At 38.1% G+C, this 18,871-nt stretch overlaps 1 protein-coding gene across 2 annotated transcripts in view; it reads right to left on the bottom strand.

Moving 5' to 3' along the window:
* Positions 1-18,871, bottom strand: part of ACSS3 (acyl-CoA synthetase short chain family member 3) — a 93,323-nt gene that overhangs the window by 14,775 nt on the left and 59,677 nt on the right. For both annotated transcript variants that reach the window (XM_054207198.1, XM_054207190.1), the window contains 2 exons: positions 8,617-8,712; positions 5,374-5,437 (listed from right to left, as the gene is read on the bottom strand). In XM_054207198.1, the coding sequence (XP_054063173.1) occupies positions 5,374-5,437; positions 8,617-8,712 (160 nt within the window). The remainder of the gene's footprint in view (positions 1-5,373; positions 5,438-8,616; positions 8,713-18,871) is intronic.

Here is an 18,871-nt window from a genome sequence, read left to right on the forward strand (position 1 = left end):
CTTCAAAAGTCCTGTCACATTTCTGTTCAGCTAACTTAGAATCTAAAATTACAAAAAGCTGTAAATTTATTGTGACCCTTTCTTTATAAAAATCTCATGAATAAAAATTATTTTTCAATACTTTACACTCTTACAGCACTGTACATAAAGTTTTGAATGATTTTACTTGATTTAATGGGGTGAATCATCATTTGAATAATTTTAACTACTGATACAACATTATAATTTTCCTTCCTCTTCCTCCACTAATCCCAAATTCACGTAAAAAGCCCCACAACATTAAAGGTCTGCAGAACCTCTCACACAATGCAATTTAACTAATGCAACCAAAGCATTTCAGAATCGCTGTGTGATGTAACTACACTGTCTCACCTCCTTCTGAACATAAATATTTCTGGAATATTTCTGGAACAGAAATATTTATGTGATTCTGTGTGGTGAAGATCAGTAAAACAAATTTGTAAATACTTATCCTGTAAACCTCCATTTTTATGGCACAATATTAACTATACAAACACTAGAAGAAGTGTAACTATGATCCAGCGGGAAATTTACTGGCAGGCATTACTCTCTGGATAGAATGAGCGTAAGGCAAACGTAGTCCTCTCGCTGTTGTGGGTGAATATAAAGAATAATGCTAGCTAATGAGACAGTGCTGAAAACTGCTTCATAAAATAAACATAACGGGTTTGCGAGCTTTATAATGTACAAGAGCAAAACGGAGTTTCCCACTGCACTGGAATTTAAATGGGATTTCTCTTTGCTCATGTTCCTTTTGAGAACAGACAACTTCTTAAAAAATTCTCATGGCTAATCACAATTACATACACACACATACACACACACATTTTCAAGTGCGTATTAGTTACAAGCACGCAAGAACAATGCTGGCAGAAGTGTGCAACTAAATCAGATTGGTCTTGCTAATGGAAATGGAGGTCATTGCTGCTATCATTTTCACTTCAGAATAAATCTTCAGAATCTTTCATGTCCAAAGATTCTATCTATAAAAAAAAAAAAAAAGTAAATTTAGAAACAATTCATACAAGCCCAACCTCATGAGCTGCAGTCATCTTCATTTTCCCTTGCCCTTTCATCATAAATGTTGTGACACTGCTTTTGATTACTTTATCCTGAAAGACTTGTGAAGTCAAAAGTATTATTGCATTGTCCAGGTGAATTAGCCTGTATGAGAGTTCTTGTCAGCAAAAAAACTTTCCAAAGGGCATAGATGATCATTATATGGAAAAAACCAGATATCAGTTGGCAGATGAGTAAAGAAAAGAACGTACTTGGGGCAGGAAGATGGAGTAATTAGATTTAAGAATTACCTTTCTAAAGTATTTGACTCCTGCAGGTCAAAATTAAGGTTTAAAACCCTATTGTAAGAATAGGTATTTTAAACTCATAACTATAGTTATGAGCACTGCAGGCCTCAAGCAGCCCCCAACAGCCTTTACCGGGAGTTAGACTGGGATAAAAATAACCAAGAGCAGCAGCACATCACTTTTGCACAGCTGGCCACACACTGCTTACAATACCATTCTCCTTTCCAAGAAATACTGAAGAATATTTCTCAACTCGCGTATGCTGCAGATAAAGCAAACACCTGTGTTTATTCTAAAATGGTACACCATATTTTGCTGCTGACTGTACAACAGAGTAATAGTCAAAACTATCCTGACTGTCCCATTTTCTTCTAGCGGCACGGGGACATGTCCCTGGGGTGACAAACACTGCTAGTAACAAGGATCATCCCCAGTATTTTTAAGGGGTCTTTACATGTAGAAGTCTGCTGAAGAGAGGAAAGGCTTCTTTGCGGGAGGGCTTTATGAAAACTAGCCCTAATCGAAACATGAAAAAATTTTTACAGCTAAATAACTGCTTAGCTTATTGAAGCAGAAAATACAAAATATGATGCCTTAGCCTAACAACCACAGATTTTTATGATCAAAAAACAAGCACACACTGCAGCAAATTGTCACTTACCAGAATGAAACCTGGAATAAAGTGTTAAGAAACTGCAAACCATAATATCCGAAAATCAACTTCTGTAAACAGTCTAAAGATTCAAATGTTGGAAGTGTTACAAAATCCACAATTAGCCTGCTAAAGCTCAACAGTATCTTTACCTTGTTTTCTTGGGGTTTTTGGGGGGCTTGGGTTTGTTTGGTTGGTTGGTTGGGTTTTTTTTGTTAGGCTGCAGAATGAATTTTAAAGAGATCCTATTGTCTCAAAAGATTATGTCAGGAAAAAGGCTGGAAGATAAAGATAGTTAACCTACTTCAGAATCGCTTTAATATCGACTATGTTAATGATTCAATGTCACTTCTTTCCCCCATACTCTCCTCCCTATTTCAGAATGGATATTACAATAAACAGGGACATGATAAAATAATAGTGTCCCTGTGCCATTACTCTTTCTTGAGTGATCCAAGGCAAAAAACCAAACCAAAACATAACAAAAATCCCTCCTTCTTCCCCATCAATTTATTTGACTGCAGCAAAAGTCATGCTGGGCAAGATAAAACAAAACAAAACAATCAACAACAACAAAAAACACGTTTGTAATCCCTTAAGATAAATACTTAAATATGGGGCCACATCAAGGAAGGTAAATTCTAGCTTTGACAATAACCCCAAACAGGATCTTCCAATATGGCAGTATCAACTTGTTATGGTTTGAGAAAACCCATAACAATTTATTGTAGTTTAGACAATTATTCTATCACCCAATGACCCCTCTCCTCCCAGAAAGGGGAATCGGGGAAAGCAGGGAAACACGAAGGTTGACATATAAATAAATAGATCTATAGAAATATCTATAGAAAGATAAATAGGATAAGACTAAATAATTAACAATAATACTAAAGAACCAGTATTAATCCCGATACTAATATAAGATATACAAGAATTATACTCAGCCAGTTATATCAGCAAGAAGCTGTGCACTCCCAGCAGGGGACAGCAAATGTCGGACACTGCAAGCGCTGTGGCTTCAGGAGGAAAGGAAGGGCTCAGGGGCCCAACAGCTGGGCAAGAAGTTCTCTGGACTGCCGCCATCAAGGGAGAGAGAGGAACTATGCAGCAAACTTTCTAATTCATATTGAATGTGATGTTCACAGTATGAAATAATCCTGTTGGCCAGCTTGCGTCAAATGCCCAGGCCTCGCTCCTCCTCATCCCTGCACCTGGCAAGGCTCAAAAACACTGAGACTTTGAATCCCACATAGCCTAGCTGTCCGTAAAGTAAATATTTTCACTAATTCAGACACTAGAGTCTTCCAAAAGTGGAGTTCTCCCAAGCATTAGAAGAGTAGTTAGTCCTGTGTTGCTCAACCCAGGGCACCACTCCTGACAGGCACTTAAAGGTAGTAATGACTCAGAAATGTATGCACACATCTACCAACATTACCTGTTAGTATAAATAATTCGGCTTGTTTGGCAGAGGTCCTAAGGATGGAGTTCATTTCACTTCACTTTTGGTAGATAACGCTAAGCGCCTACCCTAAGGTAGCTGTGTCACCCCTGCAGCCACTGGAAAGACACGAGCACATCTGGAAGGTGATTTATTCCATCCTAGATGAATGCCTAAGACAGCTAGGATCAATTTTCTTACAAAATACCTTTCTCTCTCTCCATTGATTACAAGCCTACATTTTATTACGGCATCAAGCACTACAGAGGCAAGAGCTTTGAAAGATAGCCCCCCACTCTCACCTGGGTTACAGATACTGCAAACCACAGTCTGTTAAAGGCTGGAGCTTTATTATTCATACTTGGCAATGGAATAAATTCATAATCTTACATGTGTCACAGGAAAACTATGTCTAAATCTGAGTCTGATGATTCAGGGGAGATCGTATGCGCACTTAAACACATGCCTGTGTGTCCTGGTGGTTTCGCCTAAAATGCTGAAAATTAGGCAGGTTATAGACTTCATCCTGCAAACACACAACTCCGTCACACAGTACAATAACTTCATGTGATGCTATCTTAATCGCCACAGCGGTCTAGTTACATTAGATCACTAGTACAGCTGAGCACCTGTACTCAAAAAAAACCCCTCCACACCTCGGCAACCCCGACTCCCGGGCAAGCACTATGCGGCCGGCCGGCCCACATTTTTAGCGCTGCCTTTCTGCAGCACAGTCCAGCCCCTGCACCTCTGTCTGATGTGCCTCATCCCCAGCTCATGTGGCCATTGCCCCAGTCCTCAGCTAACTTCTAACAACTCATCGGCATTGGTACGCCTGTCCCAACGCTTTGGCTTCTGACTGACTCTGAGTTACCACAACTCTCCTAAATTTTACCACAGGAGAAGTGGATGAATGCATTTCTTTTGGGACTTGTATTTGCAGGCAGGTAAGAAGTGTTCAGAACTGAAGTATTTTCTCTGACTGAAAATGGACAAGACTACAGCTAATGCGTTAATCATAAAGTCAGTATCTGTCTGAGGAAAACATCCAGAATACAGAGCTGGCATGTGCTGGGGGGAGCAGTAGGCGAGCGAGCTTTACACAAGTAAGGTAAGGTTCTGGCAAGTCAGATGGCAGAAGGTAAGATAAATGTAATTGATGTTCACAGTGTTATCTAAACAGAAGCTCCTTTATCTAAGAAAAGTTGCTAAGAAAGGTGTAGTTTCAAAAAGAATATTGAAGCTTCTGGAACTCATCTGACAGGAGTCTGGGAAACGGTACTAAAATCACCTACATGATGCACAGCAGGGTTTTTTCTTCTTTTTGTTTTTTTTTTCTTTTTTCTTCCTGGAGTCTTTTCCTGTATGTATTTATGTATTTTGTCCAAGTACTACCATAATTGCACACAGTCTCATGCAAAGCACACTCGGAGACACCTTGCTGTTTTTATGGAGATCAGAAAACACATATTGTCCCTCCAGGAATGTGCATCAGTTGGGATTAGGAAATAGTGAAAGTAGTGAAAGAGGAGGCAGCATCACACCAGTAAACCAAAGCATGTCAATCTGCACTCCTGTACTATTTCACTAAACTGAAAGATAAAAGTAAAGAGAATAATTCAATATCTTGCTTATGTGTCCCAAAAGGAAGGCTTAATCCTGTGCCAAAATGATGATAATTAAGAAAATGGTACACTTTGCTGTAGTCCAAGAAAAAAAAAAAACAGCAATCCACACTCATTCACTCACGCAATTGCATTTGCAATTTTTCAACATTAAAGGACATTATAAGTTCTGGCAGTTTGGTATCAATATCAGAGAAAGACATAATTTTCAATCCTCATTATTTCAATTATTGTTTTTTATATATATAAATATATATATAAACTTCAGTCAGAAGACAATGAACTCATGTAGGAAGCTTCTCTTAACTGTAAGATACTTAGTTTGCTTACTTTACCACAATGTTTCCTAAAGTCTTCGCCTTCACTGGTTCCTTATTTTCATCCAGAATCATCACTGCAAAAAAATAAGATAGGAAGAGAACTCCTCTCAAGTAGTGTATTTTTAGATGGAGGACGGTGTCTTTCTTCATGGATATCAACTTACGTTACGCTTCAGAATGGCAATACACCAAGCAACAAAAGGAATTAAGTAATTCAGGAGTTCCAAACTAGATAATATCATGACCTTATTAACATTCAGCCCTAAGTACAAAAAGTCTTAAATAATACTCGTGCTTTGGGAGCAGAAATAGCTCAAAGTCAAAAAAGGGAAAAATATAGAACAGAAAATTAGAAGACGTCTTCATACTGGAAAATCTAAACTTCCAAATAGCAAAGGACCCTTCAGACATGTGACAAATACAAGAAAAAGTGTGCAGGTAACATGAATAAGAAATAACAACTAAGATTACTGGAGGCTAACCCAGTTAATGTGAGAAATACTATTAGCAGTAAATAAGCGTGTCTGGTTTTCAAAGGCTCTCAGGAAACCCAGAAAGATGCTTCCCAGCTGACAAGGCTTATTCTAATCTAGCGAAAGGGGTAAAGTAACTCGTGAACTACCCAAAGCTGCGCAGGAGGGTAATGCTAGAGTACAGCAAAGAATCCAGACCTCCCAACAGAAGCCTTTTCCCTGGATGACACCGGCCCATCACCTTCAGTAAAAGCTTCATATCCTGGTACTGAGGTTTCTAAGGAAAAACACCTGAAACAGCATCTTCCATGCAGTCATCTGGGAAATCTACCACAACCACCCATTCCATCTGAAGGTGTGGGCACAAGGAAGGAATGACAGATATTAGCTTACCCTGTGTTAAATGGAATTAAAGTGAAATGACTAAACCAAGAAAAAACAGGGAGGAAAGGTTTTGATGGGCTGGGTGGACATGGATTTAAAAAACATGCTTCTTGAAGCTTGCCCTAGCAAAGAATGCAATGTTCAGCTGGATCTAAATTAGTACAAATAATCTTACATTCTGTATTAAAACATCCCAGAAGAATGGGGAAAAGAGGATGACAGACTTCTGACTACAACTCTCCTAAGACTCTTATGAGTGATATCATATCCTATCCGTCCCAAGAATGCCAACACCTGTAGTTTACATTTCTGGCTGAAGCCACTCCTTCAAAGAGGATGGTAATTTTTAAGTAACTGAAGAGCCTGCTGAAAGCAATGGCTCAGCACGTGGGCACCAGCAAGTCCACTAGGCCAGTTTTATAAAGCAGTGACTTGGAAGGAGGAACTGGGATAGGAAATCAAAAGGATGAATGGAAACATAGAAGACACGAAAAACAGCAAGAATGGCATAAATAAAATCCATTTCTAATCAGTTAACACTTTTTTCTTTCCTTATATATATTTCAGATGGTGTAAGAACACATCTAAGAAAACAGTATGGTTAGATTTGGAGAATTTAGGCTCAGAACACCATGAAAAAGACCCACTCCCTTGTAGCTTTCAAGGCTTTCTCTCCTATATTTTCCTATTTTTATTATACTGAAATAAAATCTAATCAGTTCATTGTAACTATTTTATCAAGATAGCAATTCCAGCATTTATTCTCCTCCTTGCAAGCATTTTATTTCAATGTGCAAAAATTTGGGGAAGGGAGATACTATATTGCTCACTCCTGAATTGCTGAAGAACTGACTTAATTCTTCAAAATGGGGGACTTGCTTCAATTTGAAAACAATACAATGAAATTATCTGGAAGGGGTTCAAGTAGATCAAAGGGAAAGCACATAATAATGTTTGATTTAAGGCAACAGAGCTAGAAATTAATATGGTATCTTGATTCACTTTTAAATGCAATTTGTGCCATTGCACTTTGATATCATAGCTACATACTGCTTTTATTCTTTATATTCTAAAAAAATCAGCAAAGAAACCAGTTTATTTTAGCAATACTGTGACAGGAAAGAATTTGGCTGTGTTTAACAAGAAAAAAAAAAGTAGATTTTGTAACTTTCTATTTATATCACAGCATAAATACAACATAACTTTAGCAACGTCCAAAACCATTAACAGTTGCACGTATAATCTAAAAATACATGATCTAGCTTCTAAATGGCATAAGGATCTATTCTAATTAATATAGTAACAGCAGCAAAACAACATCAAAACAGAAGTGGGTGACAGAAAGACAGCTGCCAATACAGAGTAATTTCAAGATCCACTATTTTATGAATGGCTGCATTGCAGGACATAATTGGCCTTAAACCAAAAACTGAAAGAGGTAAAGTTCTTTCATAAATCTTTAGTGAATTTTAGTGCTCATTTTATGTTTCCCTTTTAAGGCATGCTAAATACATTCCCTTCATTGTCCATTCAAAGAAATTCTTTACTTATACTAGGCCCAATGTTCAAAAAAATTCATATGAAATTTTTATACTCTTGCTACTCGTACTTTTTTCTAGGCCTGACGATCATTTGATAGCATGTGTGCTGCAATTACATTCTTCCACTCTTCCCTATTTATTACAACTCTGGACAGACCTCACAGCTTTGTTTTAATGTTGTTTTTAAGCTACTGCTTGTCTTCATGCCGTAACTGTAAATGCCAAACCCCAGACCTGCTAAACATGTTTATTTTCTTTAATGTTCACTTATGCTTGTATGTAATAGAAGAAAAAACAGCTTAGCTCTTTCTGCCCAATGATGTGAGAACTTTTCCTGAAGATGGTTTGATCTTTAATGTAATTATTTTTCAGACTTCAAGTAATTCTTGAAAACTGTGTAAAACTCAGGGCTTCCCAGGTATGAGAATGTTTTTGCATTCTTAATCCTTTGGGGACAGCCTCTGCATGCAAATACCTTCGAGACAATGAGGGCTTATCCTTTTAATGTTGGTCCATAGCCTACCATTTCTCCCTGCTGGAAATAAAAACTGAAGATAAAGCCTTAAAGCACAGTATTTCATTGGTATCTTTATTACATGAAAGGGCTAGCGCATACTTCTACAGTGAATATAACAAAGATAGGTGTAGCCGATCAATTTTCTTGATCATAACTGAATTTCTTATTCACAATCACATTCCACAACACAAAAAAGCAGAGCTTCCTGTTACAGGAAGGATGAAAATGTGTTAATAAGACTGTAATTTGCTTTTCCTATGAGGTATGAAAATTAAAGAGCACTTACTCAGGACTATAAGCAATATCCTTTTCTACCTGCACATTTAGCACAGTCTTACCATTGTATCCTGGCACTGGTTTTCCTGCCTGTCCGGGTGGAGGTGTCGTAGAGTTCCCCAAACCAATACAGGAAGCAGTAATTGCAGAACCAGATTCTGTAAAGAGAACACAAATATTGTCAGTTAAGACTGTTCTTAGTGTCCTTAAGTATTTATTAGTTCTAAGTTTTGCTTCTAGTTCAGCATATCAAAATAATAAAATAAGATAAAAATCCCAGACAAGCAATGGAAGATTTAGAATTCAGGAGCTTTATGTATTATCTAATGAATGTAAGTTCATTACAGAAATTTGCATTCTTCAAAATGGAACTTTTCCCACTCCATAGAAGACAGTGAGAAGTAAACACTTTCTACACTACACCTGTAGTTTATTCTGCTACGGGTATAAGGTTATACCACGCCAGTAAGAAACTGCCTACAGTAAAGCCATGATAGAAATACAGTGTAGGGCAGACGTACTCCAAGGGTTATTTCACAGGTCAATATCTTTGGGAAGAATGAATTCCAGAAAAAAACCAAAACATCAATCCATTCTTGATTATCTTATCGCTGTAAAGCAATATCAAAGAGTCTGTTGTTCTATTTTGGACCTACACATTCAGAAGTTTGGAAGGTGAATAAATGCCAAATCTTCTTCCATGACAATATTGGTCAGGAAGATCAGAGAAGAGGTAACGCCTAACAAAACTTACTGTAAATAATGTAGTCAGAAATACCTCTTTTATAATCCTGGAGATCTCACTGGTATTTCTTAGTGAGAACTATTTGAGATAACGAAAAGGCTCAACAAGAAACAGAGCAGAAAAGTCAGACTTAAATTTCCAGTGTTACCAAAATAAACTCAAAATGAGCAATCTGAGGAATGGGAACCAAACCGCTGCAAGATTTTGTGATCATAATCCAGATGTTTCTCCTCCTCCACCTACAAACAGTGAAGTTTTACTAACCACAGCATTCTGGAGTAGGTTTCTTTTGGGGTTGTGGCAGGGCCAGGAGAGATGTGAGAAGACAAATGTCGCTTGGTTTTTGAACACTGGCACTGTGTGCCTTTGCTCCCTGCACAGAGCCCACAGAAGGCAGGTCTGGAATCCCCTCTGAAACACCAACGTGAAATACCCTGTCTGGGGCTTCCAAATGAGACAGCACCAATATGCCCTGTAATGCTTGTACCTTCCCAATTATTCCCACAGTTAGGCAGCTAGAAAATCCTCCCTCCTCACCTTCCTCTTTTTCTTAAGAAAGCTCAATTTCACATAATGTTTTTATGTTGCAAGAGTTGTTATTACAGAAGAGAAATAAAAACTACCAAGTCATATAACAGAGTTTAAGTTTGAAAAAAGACCGGTTGCTCTTCTCTCTTTCCCTCTAAGAAAATAAATTATAGAAATTACTTTTAAATGCTGCTGTAACTCTGAGCCACAGAAAACAAAGTGTAGGTGGTTGTAAACATTGGCAGGAACACGGTATGAGACTATTACTTTAAAATACGTGGGTTTATCATTCTGGAGGTGTCCCAGGTCACTTGGCCTAGAATTCATAGTCCACGCCACCCTCAAGTGTCAGCACAACAAACCAGGTTTGTCTTTAGCTCTATATTTATATCTGATCAGTAGGGTCAAAACTATTTTCAGTTCTCTTACATTAGAAAATTACAGTTGTTTTTGCTGTGAATTTTCTCAGCTTTTATAGCATTCATCTGCCACTTCAGAAGTTGTTAGAAGACTATTCAAGTGCTAAAAGAAGCGAACAAGAAAAAAATTACAGAAACTTGTGGTGGGTTTACGTTAGGTGTTAGTAAGTAGCTGAAAATGAGCATTAACATAGCATAGGTAAGCTAAACTCCATCTGTGAGACACAGAATGAGAATTATCAGCCCTCAGTGCTAATAGACAGGCTAAAAAGTTTGCCTAGCTGCTGCCCCATCTTTCCCTGTTCCTTCCTCTACATAATGCACATTCCCTGCACAATCACGGATCCTAATCTTTTCTTCCAACAAGGAGAACATCCAACCTAAAATTACAGTGGTGACACAATATCAAAACGATCTAATGACGTCATCCGTGATCACACTGAATGGTCCAGGAAGAGAAACTTAATTTATTCAACAGTGCTCTAATCTCTAAGCCATACATTCAGTTCCCACAGGTCAATAAGACTTTTTATATACATGAAAAAAGATTGCTTTTTGGTGCTTGGACCAGATATTAATTCAAAGAGGGAATCCCAAAAGCATCTGCTCTTTGTGTTAGGCTAACAGTTCCTGAATGCTAAAGATTCCATAACAATGTAGAAACACGAAGGAGTACTGTCAAAGGACAGCATGAATCTTTGTGCTGCACGTTCCTTGGCAAATCAGTGCATATCTTCCAAACAGGATGCTGGATTGAAATATCAGTTTCCCAAACCTATCAGAAAACAGCAACCCGTTTCTAGGACAGCATTTTTTATCACAGAAAAATTCCACAGAACTGGAACTCAATTCAAAATCCAGCTGAAAATAAGTCATCACTGTTCAGAAGAGTACAGAAAAATAAGCAGTGATGACAAATTTTCTTTACCAATTATGTGTAACACAAATACTTTGTGGCCCTTTTATATATTTCCAAAAAGGAAAGTTGCTTAAGAATCTTTGGTTTCAACTAAGGTTGGTCTCTTTACAATTCAAGTCAGGACCTATATGCAGGTTACAAGACCCAGCAACCAAAGGACAACGCTTGTAAAAGGCACATTGTATTCCACCTACCCCTTGTAACAGGTTTCTGAATGTATGAACAGACACCTCTTTTCCTGACGCTCACTTGTTTATAGGTGCATATTCTCTGAAATTGATGCAGAGCATCTAGACAGATTCCCAGCGCTGAAGTCTTGGGGAACTTGCATATTTGTAATGCAGGAACAGAGCAGTAGATCCCTCTTCCAGTCAGTCCCTTCGGCAAACGTTTCGACGCTAACTTTCCACTCACTACGCTAGCAAGTTAGCTCGCCCTCCAGCTGCGGAAGGCTTTTCAGGGACAACTGGTTCATAAAACCAATTTCCTTTTTGCATAACACCTTATAATGTCACAATGAAACAGCTATTAGGAAGAGCAATGTTTTACACTGGAAGAGCAACGTTGCACAACTAGCCTGGTAACTACATTCAACATCTGCTCTGAGTTATAATGGAATGAATATATATACTTTTGAGAATAATGCAAAGCACTTCACTGAGACTTGGAAGAGAGAGTTAGCGAGAGAACATCTTAAAACCGTAGCTCTTAAAGAGTCCCAAGTCCCTCCTTACATTTTTACTTTCAGGATAAGAGCTGATGTAAAGAAATAGCCCTCAAAATTCAAAGTTGCGACCTTCTTTGTTTTGTCCCACTCTACCTGTAAGTGAAAAATATTATTTTAAAGATATTTCAATATTATTGAGCTATATCAGACAGTTTATGAATAGTCCGATACAGGCATTTTTGTTGCATTTGCGCCTCTGAAAACAATTCTTATGTCAGAGAAAGTGCTGCTGATGCAGAAGCAAAAAGTGCACTCTCTTATGAGTAGCAAGGGGAGTCGGTAAGAGTACACCTGACTTTACTCATCAGAAAGCTTCCACCCGCCCACGGGCCTGCCTTGCAGAAGCTGTACTCTGACCAATGATGCAGAGCAACAGCTAGTAAGTTCTGTGCTCAAAATTGTCTTGCTCATGTACAGTCAACAGTCAAGTTCAATCAAAATAAAACAGTTCTGAAATAACTTTAAAGATGAAAAATGTCCTGTATCACTTACGTTCCTAATACATTATAATTTCTAGACCGTGTCTCATGTTCTTCAACATAATAGACTGTCACACTGCTGAAATATCGTTATTTTCTGGTAGGAAGTACTTAGTGAAAATACACTGCATTCTGACATTAATATTTGAGTCTAGGCAGCACTAAATGACTAATGTAAGGCTGTCTGCTTTGAATTTCTGAGGATACACTGGATAGACACTGGAAGCATGCAAAAGAGGTGGGAATTTTTTATGTAGCAGGAGAAAAAAAGAGAAGAAAAAGGAGCAATTGTCATACATTAACAGATTAATGAATGCAATAAATATAATACACTAAGTTCTCACTGTGGCAGTGCTGTTTTGAGCCATTATCCTGGCAAAGCTTTTGGTTGAGGGGAATTAAAGAAATTGCTACAGCAGAAGACAGCACTGATAAAATGGAGAGGAGGGTCTACAGAAGGGAGAAAGGTTAGGCAGCAACCGATAGTAAATCCATCCACGTAGCAAGAATGCAGCTCTGAAGAGACTCCTTGCACATGCTCCCTCCACACAGTGGTCATTTTAATTATGCCAGAAAAAGTGGAATGAAGACTTCAATAAAGTAACAGCAACATCCTTTCTAGTATGGCAACGGGTACTGAGTATCCAGGAACAGAAAACCACACCACCAGATGAATTATAGCACTCAAAATTTGCATCACAGCATACTATACTGCTTCCTTATAATAAAACCAAATCTAATGCGTCACAGAAATAATATGTACTGGGAGGGTCCTGAAGAGTCAGGGGCCAGATCACCAAGTATTCATACGGACCTCATTTCCTTCATCCTTCAGCATATGACTGTGCAGAGCAAAGAAGTCAGTTTCCCAGTCAGTTCTTCATCACTAAAACCTAAGCAAGTTTTTAAGTCTCTGACTGCACTGGCAGTAAGCAGCCTCACTCACGACTTGCGATTTAGCACTGCTAACCCTGACAAATTCTATATAGATAGCAATGTTGCAGGCTGGTAGCCCAAGCACCACTTTAGTCTGATGTTTACTGGTCTTGGAAGATAATTTCAGATAATTGCTTTAGCCTCTGTACAGTACAGCTCAGCCATGCCTTCAGCAAGGACTCAAAAATATCCACTGTATAATTTTGCCATGAAGTTTTCTTCATCTCTTCCCTGGAAGAGATCTACACTCTCTGCACAGCTCCAGGTCGGTGCACGAGACACGATATAGTATTAATGTGTGGAAAGACCAAGTATACCTGGCAAGTGCCGGGTATGTAACTACAAACAGTCTGATGCTAATTATCCATCAACACTAAAACAAGGAGATGACATCTGGACATTATTATCCCAGGCCACTGAAGGGCACAGAAGAGAGCAGGTTGAGTAATCCCAATGCAACGTGATGTGTGATGCTGGGCTGGCAGCTGGCAGACTGCCACAGAAGTCCGCAGTACAGCTGCACCCATATTGTTAGTGTATGTTGATATGCCATGATTTTTACTGCCTTCTAAGGGTAAAGGCTAGTGAAAATTACTTTTCAGATCTGTGATAATTATATCATGAACTTCCCCATCTATTTTACTCATTTCCTCTTCCTTTTGCTTAAGCCTGTCACCAAATGAAGTAAAATTTAATGACGGAGCTTATATTTACTGAAATTCTCATCTTCTAATATATTGAGCAGGGTACTGCAGCAAATTATAACATAAAAATGAGAGGAGCCCCAAGGTGACAACAATGACTGAAGAATCTGGAGAACTGTAAATTCTTAAGGATTCCCTGATTCAGTTTTACCAACTGTCAGAATGCAAGTGTGAAATTAAATCCAATTCACACATTATGCACAATTAGGTTAGATTAAAGACAATCTGTCATCCTAAACTTTGAAAGGCTTTGCTGGCTAGTAGTGAAACTTCAAAAACTCTTTCATGCATCATTTGGTACTTCATTTCACCGCGTATTTCTGAGGAGTATAACAGATGCAGCAGAAAAATTCTTGAACAGTGATGGTAATTGTCATTTATTTTTCCTCCATCTGACTGCATTCCTAACTGTCTCCTCTTTTGAATTAAGCGCACGCAGCATCAACACAATAAATACCAGGTGCATGCAGAATGCCAAAATATGGTAAATGAGTAGCAGGAGCCTATCTTAGCACAACCCATAAGAAGATGGAATATGCAAGTTGAGTGATTTGTAATCAAGATTTTCAGACTTGTCTTACATGGAGTTTTTCAACTCCTTACAAACTTAAGCAAAGCTAGGGTAAAGAATATGCAGTAAACCAACTGGAAAGAATTTCGGTTAAGACTTTCTTGCTCGAATATGATTTAGAGAGACTATCACATCTAAAGCATGACCATGTCCATCAGGCTGCTTACAATTTAGGTTATACTCATTTGGCAAACGACCAGAACAATTTGTTACCTTGAAGTGGGATGGCTGCAAAACATGTTCGTTCATCCCACTAGTACTCTACAAAAGAGTGCAAAACCTCCACAAGTTAACTGTAAGCCTTAGGGAAAAACAAGTGGTTTTCACCTATTCTTCACATCCAAGTGAAATTAAATTTGACCTTTCTCACTTGGTTGAATGATACAGAGCTGTAAAAAATGCTCTACTTAAGCGCTTAACTTTCTCTACTCAGAAACTTCACTCAGAAAACACGGAAAAGAGATATAAATAGGAAATGAACCAATCAAATTTTTAAAGGGTTACTAAAGAAACCAGAAAGATCCACTCATTTAACAGATTCTCCAGTGCAGATGTATTCGTCCAATAGGACCAGTATGTTGCATAAAAACTTGCTTTTTTTTCTGGTTATGACTATTTGCTGTTCAGTATTCACTTCCACTTGAAGCTCTCCTTAGTCTCTATGTTCTTTATTGTACGGTCGCACCAAGGGTGCTCAATCAACAACAGGGCCAGACGCTACAGACACTGCAGAAAGCGGTTATTGTCTGAAAGACAGTGCAAACAATAGCTGAAAGGAAGAACGATGTGACAGCCATATTCATTTTCATTATCCATAATATGAAGAAGGATGATTTTGTAATTAAAAAATACAACTGGACGCTCCACAGTGGACTTGAGCTAATTTAAATGCACATCAGTGAAGATAACTGTAAAAAAAAAGTGTGGTCTCGTTATCCTTCTACACCTTGGCTGTACATTCCCATCTTCCTTTTTCCCCCTTTTTACAGGGAATTGGATTGAACTGATTCAGATTTAAAAAAAAAATAAAACAAATTATTCTTTCTCTCAGCCAGGTTAGTTTTTGCCTAAATCAATGCTCTGATTCTGCTCATCATGTGGCCACATGGATGATATGACTGGCCTAAGAGCAGGGGTACAAAGGCAGTGCCAGAGACGAAAGAGGGATGCTCCATTCCCTCTTTCACTGGTGGTTTGCACCTACATAAGCTAAGACCATTCACAAATCACACACCCAGTTACACACTGCCACCGCCGAGCTATTTATCTCAGTATGTTTCATTTAAAACATCACAGGTATTTCCTCCCCTACGATCAATTTGTCCATTTAGTCTAATTCATGGTTTAGGATATCGCTTTACATTTCAAATATCAAAGACAACACAGGTACACATTTAAGTGCTGTCATAAGCCAGGCTATTTTTCTGAAACAGAGCTTTAAAGATAAATAGCTTTCTGAAAGCTCATCTATGTCGTTACCCTATCGGTTTAACTTTATATCAGATCCTACAACTTGCAGTGGTATCAACGAATGCCACCCATCTCAACTGGGAGATTATTTCCCATCTTTAAAAGGAAATACTGCATTATATTCAGTGTTGCACTAATTAAAGTATATTCATATTTAAATAAATGGGAAAGCATTCCCATATTATTTTGCATGCATACAGCACTGACAACGACAGCTCCAAGCTTCTTTGCACAATCTAGGAATGATGACGTTAGTATTAACCTGAGTGTGGAGCCATATTAATACATGTACAAGAACAGCTGTGTACAACTGGACAGAAGCAGCACGTTTCCCTCATTTCTTGTGAATGTGTAGAAGCACCGGGGGAAAAAAAATAATCACAAAATAAGCTAAAAGTATTGGAAAATCTGAAGCTTGTTTCTCAAAATAAAATGATCTTGTTTATAAAGTAATAAAGTAATATATTTTCTGAAAGTACCTGAGTTCCCATGCTTATTCTTCGAATTTAATGTCAGAAGAGAAACCAGCAATTCTTTTAGTATTTTCTAAATGCTTCAAAGCACTTGTGGTCATAACGACTTTATTACCGTGTTACCATATTATACTTGTGAAGGCCAAATACTTCTTGTATAACAGTTCTATTGCTATATCCAATCTACTCGTTTAAAAACAAAATCAACCTCCAAAACCATTAAAATTCCCCCAAGGCTCCCTTCCACAATCCTATCCAAACACAGAATGTATTTATAAACTGTGGTGTTTGTGGTATCATACATACACACATGTTCCCTGAAGATTTCAAAGCACATGCAATAAAATCTCCAGAATAAATGTACAAAATGTAACTGTAAAGAAGCTCTAATTAGCTGAGTTAAAGGTCGGTGGGACATGATAAATATTAAAACCAAAGAAGGAAATAAGTTCACTTATCACGAACTGGCAAGATAGTCATAAAGCACCAGAAGTTTATGCATTCATTTTGGAAGTACCAGGCTCCTTTGCCTCCAAATCGTCATTTATAATGTACATCTTGTAAGTTGCCTATAGCAAAATAACAGCCAAGATAATCAGAGGAGAATAGAAAGCTTTTTGGTCGTATTTTGAAGACGTCAGATGGCATGTTTAAAGATGCATTAAGTCGGGCAATGAATTGAATTATAATATATTTTCAGACCAAAAATTAATTTCCAGTTTTTATTTTCCTCCTACTGTAACATCATAACTGATACATGATGAAATACTAAGAGATAAATTGAGATTATAAAAAGTAATTACACATCTCAGTGCTAACCATTTACTGTTTAATCATTTGGGGGAATCTTAATATATTGCATGCATAGTAATACTGCCTAGATGGAAAACACAGATAAAATTACTACTGAGTAATTCAAATATTTTTTGTCTGTATCAGGGTCTAATATCTTAGAAACTCCTGTTCTCTCTCTTTCCACCTTCACTGGGAAGCCTTAAATCCTGCAAAGGATCATTCCTTCCATGCACTAGATCCAGGCCGCTTCCTACTAGCTTTCCCGTTCTTAAATCATCAGGAAAATCATCTGCTTTACACTAATGAGGGCTTTATTCTCTGAGCAACAAAAAAAGCAGTTGCCATGTGACAAGAATGAGATCAGCAACTTGTAACATCTACACACACACACAAAGTGGAGGTGCTGTCACAGCTTGTCTCCTTCAGGCAGATGAGACTGCACTATTCTTATTTAACATACTCATTCCTAAAGGTGTCCCCTCTTCTTCTTCATTTGCCTATTTAGTGCACACTAAACATCGTTTATGGACGAGCTCCGAAACTTAAGACTACTTTACATTTCTTTTATTTTCAATCATCTAAACCACATCAGTGAAATTTTAAAAAGGAGGAAAACATTTCTAATACTTCATTCATATTAATGCATGTCCCTGGCTGCAAGTGGAAAGACAATCAGAAAAGATTAAGATTAATAAGCGCTGAGAAACTGAAGTCAAATGGAAACAGAAAAGCTTAATACATACTTTCCATTAATTCTAAGTTAGAAAATGTCAGCACAAATGAGACAAAGTGGCAATGCCACAGCTGATACTGAATTTCTATCAACACAGAGGAGGTGCTGACTAGCGAGAAGAAAGAGTATAGCCAGGAGGAAAAGAGAACCTTCCCAGGAATTTAAACAGATGTACATGCTTTTTTTTACTAGAAGGACCCAATGTACCTACTGACTTAACGATGCCCACACTGTAATCACGTCCAGAAATAAAAATAAAAGGGATCCATCTTTTTTTCAGGCCACAAAACTCCTGCCATCTCTGACCCAGTATCACCTTTGCCATATGGCCCATTTCCCAAAATGCAAGGGAGAACTGAAAGCCACGTGAAATGTGCATCTGAAATAACCATCAAAAGAGAAACATTTCATGAAGTGTGTTTTCTCCTGCAAAAATGTGGGAGACAGTGAGTGAACAGCACCAATGACCACAATAAACCGATGCAACCGTAATGATTCATTCACAGTAAAAACAGCTTAGAGAACAGACCAGGCTGGATGGGGCTTTGAGCAGCCTGGTCTAGTGGGAGGTGTCCCTGCCCATGGCAGGGGGGTTGGAACATGATGAACTTTAAGGTCCCTGCCAACTCTAACCATTCTATGATTCTACGATTCTACAATATGTATATAATCCAGACATACATTCTTTCCTGGCCAACTCACACAAAAGCAGTACATCATATTAAAAAAGACATTTCTGTAAAAAATATTCCTCAGCTAAGCAAATAGAGCCTAAATTTCTGAAGGAGGATCCTCTTCACATGGATTCCACAGAGAAA

The sequence above is a fragment of the Rissa tridactyla genome, chromosome 1 (genome assembly GCF_028500815.1).
Source record: "Rissa tridactyla isolate bRisTri1 chromosome 1, bRisTri1.patW.cur.20221130, whole genome shotgun sequence".
Lineage (NCBI taxonomy): Eukaryota > Metazoa > Chordata > Aves > Charadriiformes > Laridae > Rissa > Rissa tridactyla.